The sequence below is a fragment of the Pogoniulus pusillus genome, chromosome 6 (genome assembly GCF_015220805.1).
Source record: "Pogoniulus pusillus isolate bPogPus1 chromosome 6, bPogPus1.pri, whole genome shotgun sequence".
Lineage (NCBI taxonomy): Eukaryota > Metazoa > Chordata > Aves > Piciformes > Lybiidae > Pogoniulus > Pogoniulus pusillus.
In genome coordinates, this window is record NC_087269.1 from 22,062,094 (window position 1) to 22,083,002 (window position 20,909).

The window sequence follows — 20,909 nt, forward strand, 5'->3', positions numbered from 1 at the left end:
TTTTTGTCTAGAATACAGTTATAAGATTTTTTAATTTTCTAAACCAGAAAAAAAAAGAGTATTTGGGATTTTTTCCTCCTATTGGTTGCTGTCCTTTGACCCTGGGTCCAAAGCTCAGAGGATTCCTTGTTCTCATGCAGCAGTGTTGAAGTGGATGCTCTTAGTATTTGGCCACAGAGAGATACAGTAATTATTCAAACATAATGAAATGAACCCAGTATCTGGACGTCTGCCAGTGAGTGCTATCCTCAGCAAGCCTGTGCTTCATCAGCTCCTAATCACTTTGATGAAAGATTTTTCAAAGAGCTTACAGTTTTGAAATGTTTCTCATGGATTATGTTTTTTACCTTTCATTTGCTTTTACAAACATAATTTTGGTTTAGTAGAAACTTGAATCAAACTTTTGGTGCAGAAATTAAGATCTGTGGGCAGGCTATGAAACTGCATAGCATCATCTCTGTTTTGGACCCAGGTGAGTCCACTAGTGCAAGGTCATTGTCTTTGCTTTGTTGCTTTATCTGCTGAATCGTTAGCCACAGTGGCAAAAGAGGTTTTATTTTTTTGCCATGCTTGTGGGAAGGATACTTGATCCTAACAGGCTTACTTTAAGCCCTTTTAGGCAGCATAGGTATTAAGAGTCTTTTTCTGATATGTTACCTCTCTTCCTGATTTGTTTTGATAACAGAGGCAGTTTCTAGTCTTGAAAGGCACTTCTGTGAGTGAGAAAGGCAAGTTTGTACCTTCTGGGTCTGGCACCAGCAGAGCAGAAGACATGGGAGTCTGGCTGCCCTCACTGATGCCATGCTGTGCTGGACTTGCTGCTGAGGCACTGACTCTGCATCCCGCTGCTGCCAAGAATGCTTTTCAAGAACAGTCAAAACAGTTTCTTTGCCTCTGAACCTAAGAGTTTTGATGAGGCTTTCAGACTGCTACAAATAAGTGGCAGGAAGGATTTATAGAGCATCTTTGCTAGGTAGAGTGAGCTTCAGATAACAGTGCAGCTGGGACAGGGCTATGTTTGATCCCAGGATTTCAACTGAAACCAGAGAGGAGAAAGAGGCTATCATGAGTAGCTGGAGGCTTTGACAGTGAAGTTGTGTGAGTTACTCTCTGGCAAATGAGGCAGACAGGAGCTCTGCTGTAATTCTTCTCTTAATAAGTGCAGGGAGTTGATGTGTTGGCACATGATAGCTCTGCTGTTCTTGAGCCTGCTGTGAAAATGGAGGCAGCTACTCTGCTGCTTCAGTGAGTCTGCACACAGCCATATCTGCAGCAATCAGCTTTGCTTTTCCTTGCTTTGAGATGCCCATGGTCACCTTGTTCTGTGGGACTCCACCTGCTTCTAGATAGACTTTTTTTTTTCCCTCTGTAGCATGGCAGCCCAGGAATCATGTTTCAATGCAATGTGCATAAACTGCTTTGGAGCCTTGAAGGCAAACTTTGGAGAGATCTGGCAGAGACCAGAAGAATGTGCAGTCCTATGTGAGTGCACACCAGAAAGCCTGTATGGTGCAAGGGGAATGATTGCAGTGTTTTTCAAGTTACATACCAGCTTTTAATTCACCTGGGGTGGGCTGTCAGCCCCTAATACATGTTTCATTGTTCCCTGGTTCCTTTCTTGAGGCAAGGTGTTGTTTGAGCTGGGATTGCTTGCAGGACAGTTGCTCAGTTCAAACAGAGGGCACCTGTCCTGCTAAGAGTTGTGCTGTTCAGCCTTAGGGTGGAGAATAAGACTTCTCCTCCAGTGGAATGCTTAAGGTGCAGGAAGCAGTTACAAGCAGGGCTTCTTCTGCTTCATTTAGGGAGAAGTTGCTCAGTCTAGATGCTGTGGCCAGTAGCAGTGTTGCACATTGCTTTCAAGTCCTCTCTGATACTACTACTGTGTTTCTAGTGAAATTTAAGTTAGTGGGAAAATTCCCTTCTAGAAGAATGCAAAATCTAGGGGTGTTTGGTGATGGCTGACCAGAATTCTAGGGAAGATCTTACTTATGGGTTTGAAGATGAGAATGTTAAACTCATCTGACTTGGCATGTGCATACCAAGCTCAGAGATGGTTTTCCCTTGTAACTCATGTTTGGTGCTCTGCTATAGTGGCTCTTGGCTCAGGGTAGAAAGGGTAGACTTCATCTGCCTGGAGCCCAGCCTTTACTTCATTTAGGGCTGGAGCGAATCTAGAGGTTGCGCTAACTTAATCTAAGATGTATTTGCCATAACTGTCCAGAAGCAATGCAAATGATTGTGCACATGCTGTAACACAACCCACATCTGTGAACTCTCTACAAGGGTCTGCTCTTTCACTGGGAAATCTTTAGTGAAGGTTGCTTCCTCTTATGTGGGTAGAGGGACATCTTTGTTTCAAGAGACCTGTCTGAAGGCTCAGTCCATCTGCTTGCATACCTCCTTACAGTTCTTCACAACATGTGACATGTACTCTAAGATATCTCTTTGCAGTCCATGCAGCCTTTAACAGGACGCAGAGCCTCAGCCAGCTCTGTGGAAAAGTCAGTGCCACGTGTCTGATGGCTTGATGCTGACTGAGGTTTGTTTAGCTGTACCAAATGATTTTCCTGTGACTAGCCCCAGTGTTTACCTTTCTGAGTCCATTCACTCAGAGGTTTTACCAGAGCAGACAACCACAAAAATATTTTGCTAGGACAAAGCAGGAGCTCACCTTTAGAAAACTGGTTAAGTCCTCCAGGACTGAGAGTGCTCTTTCACACTGCTTTTCTAAGTTAACTCCTTTCCCAAATCCACATTTATGTGCAATAGGGCAGTGATCTCTTTGTAGAAAAGCAGATACTATGTTCTTTTCCTTCCATCTCAGAGTATTACAATACTAGTTCAGCCTTCTCAGACCTATCTGATTTTCTCCAGTATAAAGATGGTTGTCTAGAAAGCCTATAACCCTTGTCTTTTGCTGATGAACCTTCTGATTCCCTCAGTAGTTAAAGCTCTCTTGCTAACAAATGCTAATCTTTAGGATTGATATTTTCATTCCAAGTATTTTTCTTTTTTTGATTCCTATGTACCAACTCGATTTTTTTTTTTTAATGTTGAGAGGGGTTATCCTCTCTAATTGCTGATCTCAGGGAGGTTGTTTTGCTAGTTGCAGAAAGAGTCTGCCAGTCTGCTATGTGATGGTAATAGAATAGAGGAGGTGACCTGTGCTAAAGCATGGGAGGCATATATGTGCAAAGAGAACAACTGTCCCCTGCAAGGTTGGAGAAGCAGCCCTGAATCAGGACAGCAGAGCTTTCAGGAGCAGCAAGCTGGCTTGTCAGGCGTGTCTGCCTGTTCTCATCCTGCCACTGCTACTGGATTAATCTGTCAGTTGGACAGTGCCTGTGGGGTGATGGCACAGGCTTGCAGTCAAGAGCCCTGGGCATATGTTGCATGGCACATGTGCTGGTCCATCTGATGAGCTGCAGCTCACTTCACAGGCACAGGTTCTGCTCTGGAAGGATTTGCATCTTACACTTCCAAAAGCACAGCACAGGGCAGCTTTGTGCTTTTGGATAGGCTGGTTTGCTCTTTCCACACTGGTTGCTTCCAGTAAGGAAGAATTCCTGTAGCTATTGAATGTGAGTTGCACAAGAGCGGTGCAAAGCAGCAGCTTGGTTTTTTCCTCCTGCGTATGCTTGAGGGATTCTTCTGGTTTCTTTATTCCACAAATTTCTGTATTGTGCACTGAGTTCTCTTGCTTTAGAGATTCCCACTCATCCTTGGGTCACCTGTAGCCCCTTCTGCTTTGCACAGTGGGCTGTATTTTCCTACCTCAGGAGGCATTTTCATCTTTTTCCCTGCCCACAATTCAGTGTGTTCAACCATTTTCTCTTTCCTATATTCACTGAAGGGAGTTTGCTCTTTCCCTTACTTGCCTACTCAGACCTCTCCATTAGGTGATGCGCATGGAGAGCTGGCCCACATGCTGACAAATGCTCTCTTACTCTTATCCTTTCATTCGCATTGTGGGGTTTGTTCCTGCTTTTGCTATATTTTATACAGCCCCTCTATGACTTCTTAGTATGATGTAGGAGAGAGAGAGATCCTTGAGATAACATTTGAGTCAACATCAGATCATAGAATCATAGAATCAAGCAGGTTGGAAGAGACCTCCAAGATCATCCAGTCCAACCTATCCCCCAGCCCTATCCAGTCAACTAGACCATGGCACTAAGTGCCTCATCCAGGCTTTTCTTGAAGACCTTCAGGGACGGTGACTCCACCACCTCCCTGGGCAGCCCATTCCAATGGCAAATCACTCTCTCTGGGAAGAACTTCCTCCTAACATCCAGCCTATACCTCCTCCGTCACAACTTGAGACTGTGTCCCCTTGTTCTATTGCTGGTTGCCTGGGAGGAGAGGCCAACCCACACCTGGCTACAATGCCCCTTCAGGTAGTTGTAGACAGCAATGAGGTCAGCCCTGACCCTCCTTTTCTCCAGGCTAAACAACCCCAGCTCCCTCAGCCTCTCCTCATAGGGTTTGTGTTCCAGGCCCCTCACCAGCTTTGTTGCCCTTCTCTGGACACGCTCCAGCACCTCAACATCTCTCTTGAATTGAGGGGCCCAGAACTGGACACAGTACTCAAGGTGTGGCCTGACCAGTGCTGAGTACAGGGGAAGGATAACCTCCATTGTCCTACTGGCCACACTGTTCCTGAAGCAGGCCAGGATGCCATTGGCTCTCTTGGCCACCTGGGCACACTGCTGGCTCATCTTCAGCCCACTTTCCACCAGTACCCCCAGGTCCCTTTCCTCCTGGCTGCTTTCCAGCCACTCAGTCCCCAGCCTGTAGCACTGCTTGGGGTTGTTGTGGCCAAAGTGCAGAACCCTGCACTTGGCCTTGTTAAATCTCATCCCGTTGTCCTCTGCCCACCTATCCAGCCTGTCTAGGTCCCTCTACAGGGCTCTCCTACCTTCCAACAGATCAACACCTGCTCCTAGCTTGGTGTCATCTGCAAACTTACTGATGCTGGACTCAATCCCCTCGTCCAGATCATCAATAAAGATATTGAACAGGACTGGGCCCAGCACTGATCATTGGGGAACACTGCTAGTGACTGGCTGCCAACTGGATGTGGCACCATTCACCACCACTCTCTGAGCTCTGCCATCCAGCCAGTTCTTGACCCAGCACAGAGTGAATCTGTCCAAGCCATGAGCTGCCAGCTTGGCTAGGAGCTTCTTGTGGCAGACAGTGTCAAAGGCTTTGCTGAAGTCCAGGTAGACTACATCCACAGCCTTCCCCACATTCGCCAGGCAGGTAACCTGATCATAAAAGGAGATTGATCAGGTTGGTGAGACAGGACCTGCCCTTCCTAAACCCATGCTGGCTGGGCCACTTCCCTTGGCCACCCTGTAGGTGCTGTGTGATGGCTCTCAAGATGACCTGTTCCATCACCTTGCCTGGCACTGAGGTTAGGCTGACAGGTCTGTAGTTTTCTGGCTCCTCCTTACGACCCTTCTTGTGGATGAGTATCACACTGGCCAGCTTCCAGTCTTCAGGAACCTCTGTGGAGGTTCAGGACTGCTGATAAATGATGGAGAGTGGCTTGGCCAGCTCAGCTGCCAGCTCTCTCAGCACCCTAGGATGGATCCCATCCGGTCCCATGGACTTGTGAGGATCCAAGTGTATCAGCAGGTCCCTTACTTCTTCCTCATGGATTAGAGGGGGACTATACTAGTCCCTGCCTCCATCCACCACTTCAGGAGTCCAGCTGTCCTGGAGACAACCTGTCCCACTAGTGAAGATTGAGGCAAAGAAGGTGTTAAGCACCTCTGCCTTTTCCTCATCCTTTGTCACTATATTCCCCTCGTTATCTAATAAGGACTGGAGGTTGTCCTTGGCCCTTCTCTTGCCATTCATATATTTAAAGAAACATTTTTTATTTTCCTTGGCAGCCATGGCCAGCCTAAGTTGTAAATGGGCTTTTGCCTCTCTAATTTTTCCTCTACAAGACCTAGCAATTTCCTTGAACTTTTCCTGGGACACCTCCCCTCTTTTCCAAAGGTGATACACTCTCTTTTTAATCTTTAATTCCTTCAGCAGCTCCCTGCCCATCCTGTCTGGCTGCCTCCCTCGTCGGCTCGTCTTGCAGCTCAATGGCACAGCTGCTCCTGTGCCTTCAGGAGCTCTTTCTTGAAGTAGGTCCAACCTTCCTGGACCCCTTTGTTTTCAAGGGCTTTTTTCCCAAGGAACTTTCTGAGTTAGTTCCTCGAATAGGCTGAAGTCTGCCCTTTGGAAGTGCAGTGTGGAGGTTCTGTTGATGCCCCTCCTGGTTTCTCCATACATTGAAGACTCTTTAATTTCATGGTCACTGGACCCCAGGCGGCCTCCAACCACCACATCCTCTACCAGCCCCTCTCTATTTGTGAGCAGCAGGTCAAGCAGGGCTGCCCCCCGGTAGGCTCACATAACAGCTGGGATAGGAAGTTGTCTTCCACACATTCTAGAAACCTTCTAGACTGCTTCTTCTCTGCAGTGTTTAAGTCCCAGCAGATGTCTGGTAGGTTAAAGTCGCCCACCAGAACAAAGGCAGGTGATCTTGAGGCAGGTGATCAGATGTTAATAGAAGGCTGTCAGCTGCCTCCCAAGGCAGTAAGGTGCTGCTCATGGGCCTGAGTAGCAATAAGAGGTGCTAGAGTCTTCACCCTGGCTGTCCCAACAGAAAATATGCAGGCTCAAATTTTCTTCAGACTAAGGTCTTCCCAGTATGAAGTGTAGCTTCAAAACCAGTTGGGACCAGTAGGGTGTGCAGTGTTCCTTCACCCACTTGGCTGTTTCAAACTTAACTTGTGACAAGCAAGGAAATCCTTCACTCAACACCCAAGAAATAAACTCTATGTCCTCTTTCCCATTTGTGATATAATTCCTACAGGGCTGGGTAAAGAGAGTTCCAAGTAATAAGTGAAGATACCACCTGGCCCTTTCCAGAGCACAACTGAATGACACAGCCCTACTACTTGCTCTGGGTTCCCCATGGAGTAAGATGTATGTTTCCCTCTTGTCTGGGTTCCCGGTGGCAGCTGGTCACATGCACCACAAAGTTTGTTTTGTAAATGTACTGTTCCCTATAATCAAGTTTTCTGGATGGTGGCCTCCTGCCTGTCAAAATAAGAGGTTTCATTTCTGCAGTGCAGCCAGCATTCAGACTTCTGTGGTTTTTCTTTTACTGATTCTCTGAGCTCTGCAATATTGCTAAAATTAATCTGCATAAGCAGTAAAGCTTTCTCCATTGTAACAAAAGTCCCCAGCTATTTCAGCCTCTGTCACTTACTCATTCTTAGTGGAAACTTTAACTCTGTTTATCCTGTGAGTACAGTTCATATGCTTCTTTCAGAAATTAGCCAGGAAGGCAGTAGCATAGTATCACTTTCGTCAAATGCTATGCATCATAAATTAATCAGCCTGGATTTTGTTGATGAGTCAATTAACTCCTTTTAAGCACCCAAAGACATCTGTGGAAACTATATTCGTTGATGCTATGTTTGAAACTGCTTCCAAACAGCCCATTTCTTTACCTCCTTATTCAACATGATGCCACCATCAACTTTGGGCATAGCTGCAGCCATGCCACTGCACTAGCAATGCTGAATCCCTGCTGTTCCCTGCTTGACTTTGACTTTGGCTGTCAGCCCCATTGCATTTTGCATCCCCTAAGTTCTCTTTTGGGCACAACTTAAGCACCTGGGAGTTGATGCTAGATGGCCTTATTAACTCTTTAAAGAGTTGGGGTAGTCATTATGTAGAGCATTTATAACATCTGATTTCTGTTTGCAACTGTCTTGCTCTCAATTGCTCTTAATTAAATTTTCTGTCGCTCTTGTCTACAGCTGGTGTAACACACTGGGAGGCTGTTCCTTCTGCTGATGCCAGAAGAGTCTGAATAGTCTTTTGTGTTTAAGTGGAAGTTATTAAATAGCTTTATATTAATTAACTGTGATGCAGGGAACACATGGGCAAATGTACTCGAGGAGATCAGTTTATCCATATGGAAATGTGGAAATGACATTGGAAGTTAAATCCATTACCCTAATCGTAAAATTTGACAGTCCTTACCCAGTAACTGCAAAATTGCCTAAATTGTGCATTTGTTTCAGAGCTGGGCAAATGCCTAATTTCCTTGAATACTTGCTTGAATGAGACATTGAATTTGCCTCAATTGCATAGGCTGCCTTGTCATTTCCAAAGGTGTTTTAGCAAATGAGTTCGGAGGCAGAAATGGTCAGAAAGAGAGGGGGGTCAGTAAGTTCTGCGATCGGTCATTGCAGGGTAGTCACTCCACGAGGCTGGCTTGGGTGTCTTGACCCTGAGGCTCTCTCCTTTGTGTTGCTGTGCCCACAAGATGAAAGTTGCTTACCCTTTTCAGCAAAGTAGCTGGCAGGTCCAAGAAACAATCGGTAGCCAAAATGGCTTGATGGATAATAGCAAAAAACAAATAAATTAGAAGTCGTAAATTGCTCGTGGTTGATTGTGAGCAGAAAGGGGTTACATTTGTGGAATAAATGTGCTCACTTTGAGCTGCTTGTTCAGGCCTAATTTGGAAAGAAGGCTGGAGCTGCACGGGACAAAAAAAGCCTTTGCTGTGGCTCCTCTTTTCAAATGGCAAGGACAAAGTATTTATTCAGCTGTCAAGTGGGGAAAGAAAGCAAATTAGTTTTAGGCTGAAATGCTGCACTGTGTTTGCTGCTGTAGTTCTGAAGGCCAGATGGTGACTTGGACAGCTCTGGGGAAGTGGTAACAAGTTTCTCTGGGGCAAAGATCAGAGGCAAAAAGAATATTCAGATTACCTTACTGTTCCACTTCCTAGAGCAAAGATGCTAGTGTGAGATGCACAAGGCTGTGTTAGGGAGGGGATTAGCCACTCCTCTTTTTGCAGGTGATGGTCTTGCTGAATCCTGGAGCCAGTTTGTGGCAGAGACCTATGGTTTGAGACCTGACTTCCCCTCTGCACTGCAGCTGTCCCTGGAACAGAGAAGGCAGCTTCTCTGCCAGCTTCTCTCAGTGGGCAGATCACTGCGGTGAGGAAAGCTCCTTTTCCATATACAAACCCACCCACCAGCTCCCCCATAGCTTCTTTAATGACTGCAAACATTTTGGACATCTGTTTCACTAAGGAGCCTGTACCTTGGGGCTGAAGATAGCCTAAAGCTACCCAACAGTGTCCTTATTGGACTTCTACTCCCCAAGATGTTAAAATCCAACTTCTTCTGACTCAAGGCTGGCTTATGCCTCAGCTTCCCTACTTTCCCTGATGTTGGCAGGTAGTTTGGATTGCCCTTTAAATAGCATATGGTGGAGCTGGTAGGTAACCAAGCAGACATGATGCTTTGACTGTATCTACTTTGGGTGCTCATCTGCCTGTTAAACGTGATACAGGCTGCTAGTGGACACAAACTACCAAAACCTCTTCAAAGAGCTCCAGGATTGGGAGCGTCTGAATATCCAGGTAGAAAGCAGGCCGAAAGAAAGGTCTCTGGCACTACATGCTCTCCGTGAAAGGAGTTTTAATTGCATTCAAAGATAATTTAGTGTCCAGTGTAGCATTTCCATTTTTAGTTAATTTTTATCCATTATAAACAAGGTAGGGGGGAAACAAAAGGATTAGAAAGGCTGAGTGGGAGAAGTCTGGCTAGCCTTTGGAGAGCTCTGGGCTCTGACTGGGAGCCCACAGCTGCAGCAAGGTAAGGGGATGCTGCAGGGCAGCACAGGGAGCTGTGCATGGCTGTGCCCGAAGAGGCCCAGAGTAGATTGAGGCTGAAGAAATCAGGCAGTGCAGGTCAGAGGAAAGGGCTGTTAGCAGAGTGAGGTGAAGGGCTAATACTGCCTGCTAGAGCAGTAGTGGGCAAAGCTGCGCCAGCTCTGAATGTTTCCTTATCACCTGCAAGTTCACTTCTGTTTTTTTTTCCTTTCAAAGGAGAGACAGGGTTGGAGCAGGATTTTTGTGAGTCGAGAGAACTGTAGTGTAGAGGCAGACACCTGTTAGAAACAGATCTTGATCCATCAGGTTAACTAGATAACCAGTGCAACGGTGTGGAGGGTAATTGGTTCTACACATTACTGCTTTGATGTGTTGGCCATACAGCAGAGATGAGCACATGGTGAAAGTAATTGTGTACTCTGGCTTTTTTCGCTCGCCTCACTAAACAAACTGTAAGCCAGAGACTTGCAGACCTCTTTGTCACTAGAGGAAATCAGTGTCTTGACACAGGTTGTAAGTAACTTTTTATCTTTCTTGTTATTTTCTTATCTGTCTGTCATTTTATGCCAGGGAGCAGAGGTGGTTATTATGGCCTTAAGGAAAATGCCCCTTCCGCTCCACAGAGTGTTGCTCCCCTTAAGCATTGAAAGGTTGGAGCAGAGGGTGGGTCAGATTGTCCCATTCCTTGCAATGCCTTCTTTAAAAAGAAGCGTTTGCTTAGTTGTGTTCACCACCTTCTCATGAACTTCCCTGGGAGGCCAGCGTCCTCACCCTGCACGAGCATTTGCAGAGCTAATGTGGAGAGCACCTGCTTGTCAAGCCTCTGGACTCTGGGACTCTCCTGAGTTATTGCAGCTAGTCAGCTTACTCTGAATATGAAAAACAGATTCCTGCAGGGAGTTAGAGGTTCAGAATTCTTCTCTTTAATTCATTTTTTTTAAAGTAAATTGAGGGAACTTCAGCTATTCCACTGACAGGAAATGCTGAAGGATCTATCTCAAATCATTTGCTCAGATCTCCAGGGCCTGGGGGTTTATGAAAGGTTTATGCTATAGACTCCTCACCAGCTCTGGGAAACATCTGTTCCACATTCTGAATACGTTTTCCCAGTAGAGCTTATTTTAATAAAATCATCACTTTCTCTGTGGTTAGAAAATCCAGTGCAATAAAGTGGTTTTATTTCTACTCTAAATGAAGTTCTTGACCACTGGTTAATGAGGAAGTTAAAAAGCAGCATGTAACATCAACTTTGACTTATCTTGTTCTTCCAGAAGCTTCTCTCATGATCATGGTACTTACGAGTACTGAATGGAGTCTGTGTCTTGCTTTTTCCTCAGGTCGCACATCTTTTGTCCTGTGCCAGTGGTACAGGGGAACCACAAGCACCGCAGTTTAGATGGCATGCTCTGTGAGCTCCCTCTTTCTTAATGTTTTGTATTTTATTTTGGTTAACTTGGATGGATTTTAACAAAATTGGGTTTTCAATTTCCTCTTCTGTAAGAGTGAGATAAATTGCTTTCTTCCCAGCAATGCCACAGCCTGCTGCTTTCTACTTCGCTGGACCTTTACCTACCACCTCAGGCTGTCTCTCTAGTAACTGCAAACAACTTAGGCACCTATTCTTTGGTCAGGGTTGTAAGAGTGGTGGATTTCTCAGATTTGTGGTGCATTTTAAGGTACTGGACATTTCTTTCAGTCAGTCAAGCTCCTGCTGGTCTGCAGGAAACAGAAAAGTGAGTTGTTGTACAAGTGTAAGTAGGGGATTGAATATTCCCCAGCCTGGGCAGAGAATCTCCTGTGTGTTCTCTGCCAGGTCATGCACAGAACTAAGTTATCTAGTTAGGGAGTCCAACAGTGTCCTGCTGGAGTTATAGCTGTATAAGCAGGACAAATTGCTAGGAGTCACAAAAAATGTGGAAATGAAAAGAGGTTAAGAGACGTGACCTAACAAATTCTGTGTCATCTCTGGTATTTAGAGAAACAGACAAAGCTTACACAGTTAGGATGGAGAAAGGTGATGGCTGGTTTGGCACAGCGACAAGTGGGAAGTACTGAAGATGAAATTGAACTTGGGAAGGCTTGTTAACTGCTGAATTCAAATCCATCCCTGTTTTGCTCACCTTGTTATGATAAGTAGTAGACCAAGCCAGCCTTTTTATCACTGTATTTGCTTTTCGTAGAGCATATTGTCAAACAAACACTGAAGAGGAGAATGGAGATTTTTCAAACAGTAATAGGCTTCAAGACATACATGTGCCTTTCATACTCTGGAGCAGTAGCACTGTAACTCTTGGATATGACAGGATAGTCCAACAAAGTGATACAGCTTCTCAAATGCTTTGAGTGGTTAACAGAACCTGCACATTGCCTGCAATCTATGTGCAGCTGCTTCCAAATGCAAGACGAATTTCTTTGCTTCCTTATTTATTGATTATGGCATGTCAGTTACTTATCTTTATTTTGCTAGGGTTTTGCTTTCACCTCCTCTTGGGAAGAATCACAAGAGAGGATTAAATATCTGTTAAGTCACTTTAATCTTTGAGCTGTGTTTAGATATCACAAAGGTAGGAAATGTCTAAAAGCTCAAGTGAATTGGAACAAGATCCTTCAAAATTCGCATCTATGACTCCAAAACACCTGTGTGGGAGAGTAGGGTGTGAGTGCTCCCTGTCGTGCTACTGAGATTAGTAGAGTTTGAAAATATCCGGTGTATCTGCGCACTCATATCTGGCCTTTGTGTAGTGCTGTCCCTTTTCATCAGCTACAATGAGACAAAATATGCAAAGATGATGTAGATTTCATTAGTCACACTAGTTTATTCAAGCATCTCCTTTGCATAAGAAACCAAGGCTTGCACTGATCTCTGGGAAAGAATGTGCTCACAGCTCGGAAAAGCAGTCTGCGGGAATGACACTGTAGCACGGCAGAGGTCAGCAGCTTGGGTGCAGGAGAGGGGCCCGGCTGCAGGGTTTGGTGCCATCATTTGCAATTCAATCCCATATAGCTCCCTCTTAGGGGAACAATTCACTAAATACAGAGTTGTTCTTTTTTCCTAATTCACCATATAATTCAACTCCCAAGTTCAATTAAGAAGCAATCTGTTTGTGACTGGAAGCAAGCTGCATTTATTTAGAAATACAAAATTATCCTTTGCTTCAGCAGAGACCGCATGCCTTAATACTTCTGGTGGTGAATGGCTGATTGGAGTTTCCTTTAAATAGAATGGAATATTGTGTGAAGAATAGCATACTTTGAGGGAGTGTGGGGGAGGAGATGGTGAGAAGTCCTGGGATGTAAAATTTAACTGAGAAGAGAAACTTTTGTTGAGCTTGAGCTTAAGGAAGTGACGAGGACTGGACATGAAAGAAAACAAAGAGAAATCTTAGGATGGGACATTGAGGCTGGAAAAGAGTGATAGAGTTCAGAGCAATCCATCTTGTTGAATCAGGCTTGTTCCTGTTCACACATCTAGTGGCTTTTGTCCAGTCAAGCTCTGTTAAACTACAGCACTTCCTTTGAGAGACAATCCTCTGATTTAGTGTGTCTCTTGGACCAGGAAGCTTTAACCTATAGTCAGCTGGGGGTTTGGGTATTTTATTTTCCTTTAGTTCATTTTGCTGCTGTCATTCATTATCCCTTTCCTGATATTCTGTTCAGTTATAGCAATATGTTGTCTGAGAGATAGAATTTGATACCATCCTCTCAGCCCTCCTCCAAGGGCTGTACCTTGGAAATACTTCTAAAGGTACCTTCAAGAGAGATACCTTTTGCCGTGTCCTTGCCTCTTAGAGTGGCAGGAGAATGATTTGCAAGAAGTCAGCTCCAGAGCAAAACAAATAGTTTTCCAGCTACATCCCTCTTGGAATTATCCTCATGGCATCCAGCAGTGCTGTCTGACTATCTCCTTTTTTACATACAATGGTTGAACATGCTCTTCACGCTTCACCTTACCACCAAGACTGTAGAAACTTGTTCTTGCTAATACCTCTGCAGAGACCAGCTCATTCAGCTTTCCTTCTGCTCACAGGATACCCATGATACCAAGGTGAGGAAGGGAGGAGAGGGACAACAGTGGTGGTATCAGCACCACCTTCCTAAGGCTGTGATTGTAGTTCACATCAGTTTTATTTGTCTGTTACACAATTTGCTCTCTTGCCCTAGGCACTCTCTCCTACTAGAGTCACCATGGAGAACTTTCATGCCAAAGATATGCTAGTCAGTTTTTCCTTGTTGGATCTGTGACTGGTCAGTGGCTCATTGACCAGATTTCTATAATCTCTATTCTTATTCTCTGTCTTCTGTGGTCTTCCCAAGTTTGATCTTGCAAATGCAAAGCCCAGGAAACCTGGAAGACAAACAGCTATAGAAAGAATGTCCATGTTCTTCTCTTTTTCCCCCTCAATTTTCTAAACATTTTTCCTATCCCTTTCACTGCATTTCTGCTGTCCCATTCCTGAAGGTTCTCTTGCTGCTGGATGATGTCTAGTGCTCTCTTCCAGCACTCAGTAGCTGCTGTTAATATGCAGAATCCAAATCTCAAGACTATGACTGCTGGTTCTCCCTTGAGATGACAACCAGATCCCTGGGTAGATTTTATAATGAATCATTGATGATTTATGCAAAACCACCATTAAGGACTCTGAACTTTTAAATTCATTTAGACATCTTTAAAAAACTGACAAATACCACAGAAAATAGGCATTGTGAAAATACCTCTGTCTCTTTGCCCTTTTTGAAATATTTAGCTGCCCTCGGGTTTGGATTGGTTTCGTTTGTTTGCTTGTTGGGAGTTGTTTTTTCTTTTGGGCTTGTGGTTTGTCTTTGTGTGTAGTTTTTTTTTCCTGTTCTGACTAGTATTGAGGGAGTTCATTTAGAATCGAGCATTTAGTTTAGGGGAAGTTGAAGAAGATGGTGCCAGGAAGTAAGTTTAGGAAAAAAACTGTGAATAAAATATAGTTACAAAATCAAGACAGAAGATAAGTAATTCAAGATTTTTCCAGCCCTGTGAAAACTTTGTTTAAAGCCTTTGTCCATGAGTTGTCTATGAGCTTTCAGAACTTCAGTGTGTCTGGCACCTTGCTATGTATATATGAAGCAGAACTCAGTCCCTCTCCTGTGTTACCTGCTTGTGATTCTCTCTTACGTGCTGCAGTTGAGAGGATTGTCTGTAGACTTTAGGATTGTAGGAACCAGGGGGGACAAAATGGCACTTACAGAAATCAGTCTTCAGTGGTAACATTATGTAAGGGAGGGAGATTGCAGTTTGCTTTCTGCAGCACAGGAGAATTGGTAGAGTCACTGTTTGCCTTTACAGTGGGCAGAACTTTGAAAAAGAAGTGTGAACAAATTATTGTTTGTTTTAGATCAGTTTCTGACACTGGGTGACATTAAAATCTTTCTATGTTGCAAAGTGGATCCAGTATTGAGGGAAGATCCTACATAATACATCAGCAAAACTTAAATCCACTACTGAGCTATTGCCGTGTGTTGTGGTACCTTAATCATCAAAAGACCAGTAGGAGATCTAGGTGGGGGTCTCTGTCTCTTCCCTAGCTTCCCCCAAAAGTCACATCACTAGAATCTCTCCCTCAGTCTTCATCTTGTGGTAGAGGATTCTGGATCCTCTGAGCCCACTCAGTCCCCTTAGTGTGCTGAACAGCATAACTTGGTAAAGCTGCTTCTGCAGCCTCTGCTGCACGCTGTTGCCACCATTGCTGTGCTGTAGCACACTGGCTGGGAGAGGAAGCAGCAGTGCTGTCTTCAGGGAGAGGGTCAGGCACAGCCCTGCTACAAAGATGCCATGCAACTCCTGTGGTTTCTGTGACCAGTACATGTCAAACCCTTCCCTGAGCATGTTGGTGTCTTGAGCATCACAGGAACATCATGAGTTGGTTTTCCACAAGGAAATAGGAAAGCCAGGCAGAGAACACTCAAGAGTGGGACTAACCCATTTTGGTTTGGTAGCTGAGCTGGAAGGAGCCACCTCAATGGACAGGATGAGGACCTCCCTGTGCCTAGCAGTGTTGTTCTGAAAGGGAAGGGTAGCTGGTGATGGATGAAACACAAGAAATACTCAGAAGCTAATGTGTCATTTCTTCCTGCTTTGGTAACCAGTGGGGTATTAGCATCACCAAGAGGGCCTTTCATTTTCAGGTTGAGCTGAACTCAGGCCAGCTATATGAGAGCTGATTAGAGTGTATTTGTGTAAATGCAGATAGTTCTTTGCCTTGATGGTGTACCTTTTTGGCTTTGAGATTTGACAACGATGGTTACTATTGCTACCATCCTCCTTGTATAGCTCCTATTCTCAGTAAATCTCAATGAGGTTAGCCTTTCCTAGAAGATACTTTCAGCCTATTAAGTGTATGTGGAAATTAAGGCATAGGATTATAACAAATTGCAAGGTGTCGCTATAGGGTAGGAGCAAATCCTGGAAAAGGGCTAAGCTGTATCACTCTTAATCCCTTCTCCCCGTACAGGGAGAGCAGTTTCTGTGGCCAGTAAGCCCCCAGATGGCATCACTAATAGCTGCTGTCCTTCACACGTCAGAGTTCTGCTAAGCAATTCACCAGATGTCTTTGCTCTTTTTTCATTTGCAGGAGGCCTGGAAGAAGAGTTTCATGTGTCAAGTGAAAGCTCCACTTCAACTGATGATAGTTACAAAGCAGTTAAAAAGGGTAATGTGGTACCCCACACAGACTTTTGGGTATCTGTTATTCATTTTTTTATTCCCTGTAAAACCATGTTTCGTTGCTTGTACATGTGTATGCCTCCATGCCTAGGAGACCAGCCCTGCTCAGGTGTCTGCTTTTGTTGGTGGCGATGGACTCTCTGCAAGGGTGGATTTCCGTCATACAGTGTGGTGGGTTGACCCCAGCCATCAGCCAAGCACTCACACAACTGTTTGGTCACTGTCTCACTCCCCTGGTAAGAGGGGTGGGAGAGCAGGAGAAAGAGAAGTGAGAAAATTCATGGGCTGAGATAAAGACAGTTTAATAAGTGAAGAGGCAACTCCAAAACAAATGAGTGATACAAAGGCAATTGCTTGTAGGAGACAAAACACTGAAGATTTTGTTTTGCTAAGTATGGCCAGTACCATAGTACCATCCCAGCCAGACCCAGTTCATACAGGTAGCTGTAACTGTCACCAGGTCAGCAAAAATTATTTACTCCAAGGCCAGAGTATAATGCTAGCTGGCTGCTCCTTGCTGGAGGGATGTTTCAACTAAATCAGTTTAAACTTCTGTTCCCTGAAGTCATCCGGGCCAAGTTTTGCAGGTGGCTTCTCCCACTCATGTAGGCAAGGCATTGCTTATGGGATCAGTCCAGACCTGTGATCTTACAAGCATTCCCTTGAGGTTGGTCTACTCTATACAAGATGTTTGTGATGCACTGTGTGCGCAGGGACTGTTGTTTTCCTTGTATGGACATGGCAATGAGTCAGAGACCATGCAACAGGTCAGTTCAGTGGGGGACACATTCACACTCATGGCAGGTCAAATGACTCTTCACTTGGCTTTGCTGGCAGCTGTCTGTGCAGATCATGGAGATTTTGGCAGTGCCAGGAGCAGTTTGTGACTGAGAGATGGGTGTCAACAAAACTACTTCTGTCTCAAGACCTCCTCCCTTTCCCAGCTGTGGCCCTTGTGGTGCCACAATACCTCTATGGAAGAGGTGTATACAAAGAGGTGGAGGGTGGTTCCTGTTTCACCGAGAGAACCTCCAGCCTCAGAACATCTGTCTTCCAGGGTCCAGCAGTTGACTTGGGAAAAGGGTAGCTTCTGAAATACTAGGTGCAGCTGACATGTCAGGGAGGTGATCAGGAGGAAGAGCAACAAAAGGAAAATTCCCGGTGCTGCAGCTCAGAGCAAGCAGAGCTCTTGCTTCAGCAGAGAAAGGGCTGGGGCCTGGTGAAGCAGGAGGCAGGGTTTGAAGTTCATTCCTCTTACCCTCCTGCACTGCTTAATTTCCTTCCCATTGTTTTGATCCCCTCAGCCTTAACAGTAATGGTTTGCTTGCTGGTGCTTCTGCCCAAGGGATGAATGAGAGAAGCTCTTAGCAGCCACTCTAGCCTCAGTGGGGCTTCTGCTTTTTCATAACCCACCAACCTACATCCCTGTCTTGGGAAGCAAAGCTGTGGCCAGTCTTGCGAATATGGATTTCACTCCCCTCCGTAGCATTCTTACAACATACCAGCAAATTCCATCACAAGATCACAACTACAGCTTAGATCCCTCCTCTTGGAGTTTCAGAGAGGTCCACCAGCACTGGGAAGCCACCACCAGCAGCACTGCTTCTTGAGGTGAGAAGGTAGATCCACTTGATGTGACCCATTTGGTTAGTGCTCTCTGAAGGGGTAGCAACCCTTGCACTCTTATTATCCTTTTGCTCAAGTCCAGATGGTGTGCTCATTGCTTGATACAGGCAGTTTATCTAAGAAGTGGTATCTGTGCAGTCCTTACATGTGCTAGCAAAACACAGCTGGACTGTGGCTGCTTTGAGAATTTGTGTCAACCATGGCACAGCAAATAAAGGGTGAACAACCAGAAAACTCTGGATGGAGGATAGTTTCTGCTGGGTCAAACCTACACCGCCTTGAAAGTGCAACTTCAGCAGGCATAACCAGTATCTGAGCAGAGCCATAGCTACATGGATACAGGTGTAGTCTGCCTAGAAGCCTTTGTGAGTCCTCAGGCAGGTTTTATGGCCAGCACCCAGCACCAAACAGCCAGGACCCCTCTGCCTTTTTAGCAAGAAATGCAGCATTTGTTCTGCTTCCTTCCCCTTTTGTATTTTGACTCTCTTTCATTAAAATGAAGAGATTCAGGGTGGACAGAGATTTGTTCTAAATACAGAGTGCCTTTGCTTTTCCAGCCTGAGCATCCCTCCCCCAGCAGAGACTCTAAGCTCTACATGCATTTCTAAGCCACACAAGCCTTAACACATGAAAACAAAGCCTTTATGTAATAATTTTCATCTATGAAAGCCTTTGGGCATAGGCTTCAATCTAAGGCTGTCATCCTCTTCCAAGGCAAATTCAAATGAGTACTTGGTGTTGTGAAGCTATCCTGACAGAACAAACCTTTCTTTGCAGACCAGGATGAGTAGGGCAAGTTGAGAATATACAGTGGCATCTGGCCTTATTTGACTCCCTCCCTCCCTCCTGTTCCCCTTGTTTAAGTACAGTGTCCCCATCTAAGAAGTTACTGTTGGAGACAGTAGGTGGCTAGTGTGTATGGATGTCCCTTTACACCCTTTTGGGAGAACAGGTTGGGCATAGTGTACATGGAGGGTCCAAGACAAGAAGGGCAACAGTCCCAAACAAATCACTGGCAAGCCTGTCTGTGGCTTCTGGTTTGGATTAACGTCTTGCTTTTCCTATTTTTCTGAAGCTCCAAGGTATTAATTGAGGACTGCACCTGGAACTAAAGAGGATTTAAACAGTATTGCCACTCTGTCTTGCAGACAGCCAGCAGAACACAGTGCTTGTGAGAAGACCAAAGAGGAAGGAATATCAGGATGAGTTTGGGGTGGACACACGCTCCTTTCCCAGAGTGCGTCGGGCAACCACATCCAGGGCTGAGAGGATCTGGCCAGGGGGGATCATCCCTTATGTGATCGGAGGAAATTTCACTGGTCAGTAATGAAAACATTGTTCCCTGTTTGCTCAGGGGTGAGTGTCTCAAAATATGTGGCAAATCTCCGGAACAGAGTTTTCCCATAAATGACTGAGGTCCTTGGGAGCCTCCCTCCTGAGGCAGGGTGGACATGTGGTTGTACAAGGGAATTTGAGACTAAAGTGTGTGGTGAGATGGTCCTTCTCTTGGAGTCCAAGAAATAATTGGGTGACTCAGTCATTTTTCTTGATTGCTTCAGGGGCTAGTACTTGTGCTCAGCCTCTGTGTTTCCAGAGAAGGGTCCTGCTGCTATTGGAAGAGCACAAGCAGAAGGCTGCCTCCACCATCTCCCACTTAGATCTAGCAGACATTATTCCCTTGGGTTCCCCATGTACTTTGTCCCAGCACCCACGCTGCTGCCAGGAGTTTGTGAAGCCTACATGGAAGGATTTGTCTCCATCTACAAAAGAGGAGCTCATGCAACCTGGCAGGATGTTGAGTACCTTGCTATCCACAGCTGTGCCCCCACATGTGTCAGCTGTCCCTATCCTTCAGAGTCTGACGAGTCTTCTCTGTTGCGTGTGTCCCAATGCACTAACTAGTCCAGAGAAGGTTTGGGTTGCTGTGTAAGAAGTAGCTCTTGCCATAGCATGTTTTTCTCTTGAGTTCAGCTTGGTATTTTGCCTCAGTTTAATCCCACCCTGAAGCTCCTTTCTGTATATCTTGTGCCTTTCTGAGGTACTTCTGGCCTTTCCTCACTCTCTAGTCCCTCTTGAGAATGCCAGCTTGCACTGCAGCCCTGTGTGTACCAGAGGCTATGCTGGAAAGGCAATACTGTAGGGAAGTTCCCTGAGACTGTGTACCTAGTGAGGTGACATTTCTTATGTGCAGAAATAGTGATGTGCTTAATGAAGTTTGCTACCTGATTAATTAGAACATTTAATTCATCAAGCTTGAGGAGAGAAAAGGATGATACAGTAAGTTGGAACTACAGCTGTAGTTGGAAGTGGGTCTTAGATTCCTAGAAGTGTCTGTAGGTATAAGATTGACTGTTGGACAGATTGACTGTTCCCCTGTACAGATGAAGTCCACTAGATGTTTTCTTGAAAGCTGTGCCTTAACTGTTTCCTCATCTTGGATTTTTTTTCCAGGAAGCCAAAGAGCTATCTTTAAGCAAGCGATGAGACACTGGGAGAAGCACACTTGCGTGACATTTGTGGAGAGAACTGATGAAGAGAGTTTCATTGTGTTCACATACAGAACGTGCGGGTTAGTGACACACACATTTCTTGCAGCTCTCTCCAATGAAACAACCCCTTTTGTTGACAAACATCTTTGTTTGCCTGGCTTTGGTCAGAACATACCAATGGCTGCATGACAGAATCTGTCACAGAGATGTATCTGGTCACTTCTAGTGAGAATTGATAAGATAATGAAGAATTTCACAGAATCACAGAATGGTCTGGGTTGGAAGGGACCTCTAAAGGTCATCTAGTCCAACCTTCTCTGCAGTAAGCAGAGGCGTCCTCAACTAGATCAGGTTGCTCAGAGCCCTGTCAAATCTCACCTTGACTATCTCCAGAATGGTG

At 45.2% G+C, this 20,909-nt stretch overlaps 1 protein-coding gene across 1 annotated transcript in view; it reads left to right on the forward strand.

Annotated features, from left to right (window-relative positions):
* The window catches only part of TLL2 (tolloid like 2), a 98,556-nt gene that overhangs the window by 33,632 nt on the left and 44,015 nt on the right, over positions 1 to 20,909 (forward strand). The window contains exons 3-5 of the mRNA XM_064144858.1: positions 16,303 to 16,380; positions 19,169 to 19,339; positions 20,472 to 20,589. Coding sequence (XP_064000928.1) covers positions 16,303 to 16,380; positions 19,169 to 19,339; positions 20,472 to 20,589 — 367 coding nt within the window. The remainder of the gene's footprint in view (positions 1 to 16,302; positions 16,381 to 19,168; positions 19,340 to 20,471; positions 20,590 to 20,909) is intronic.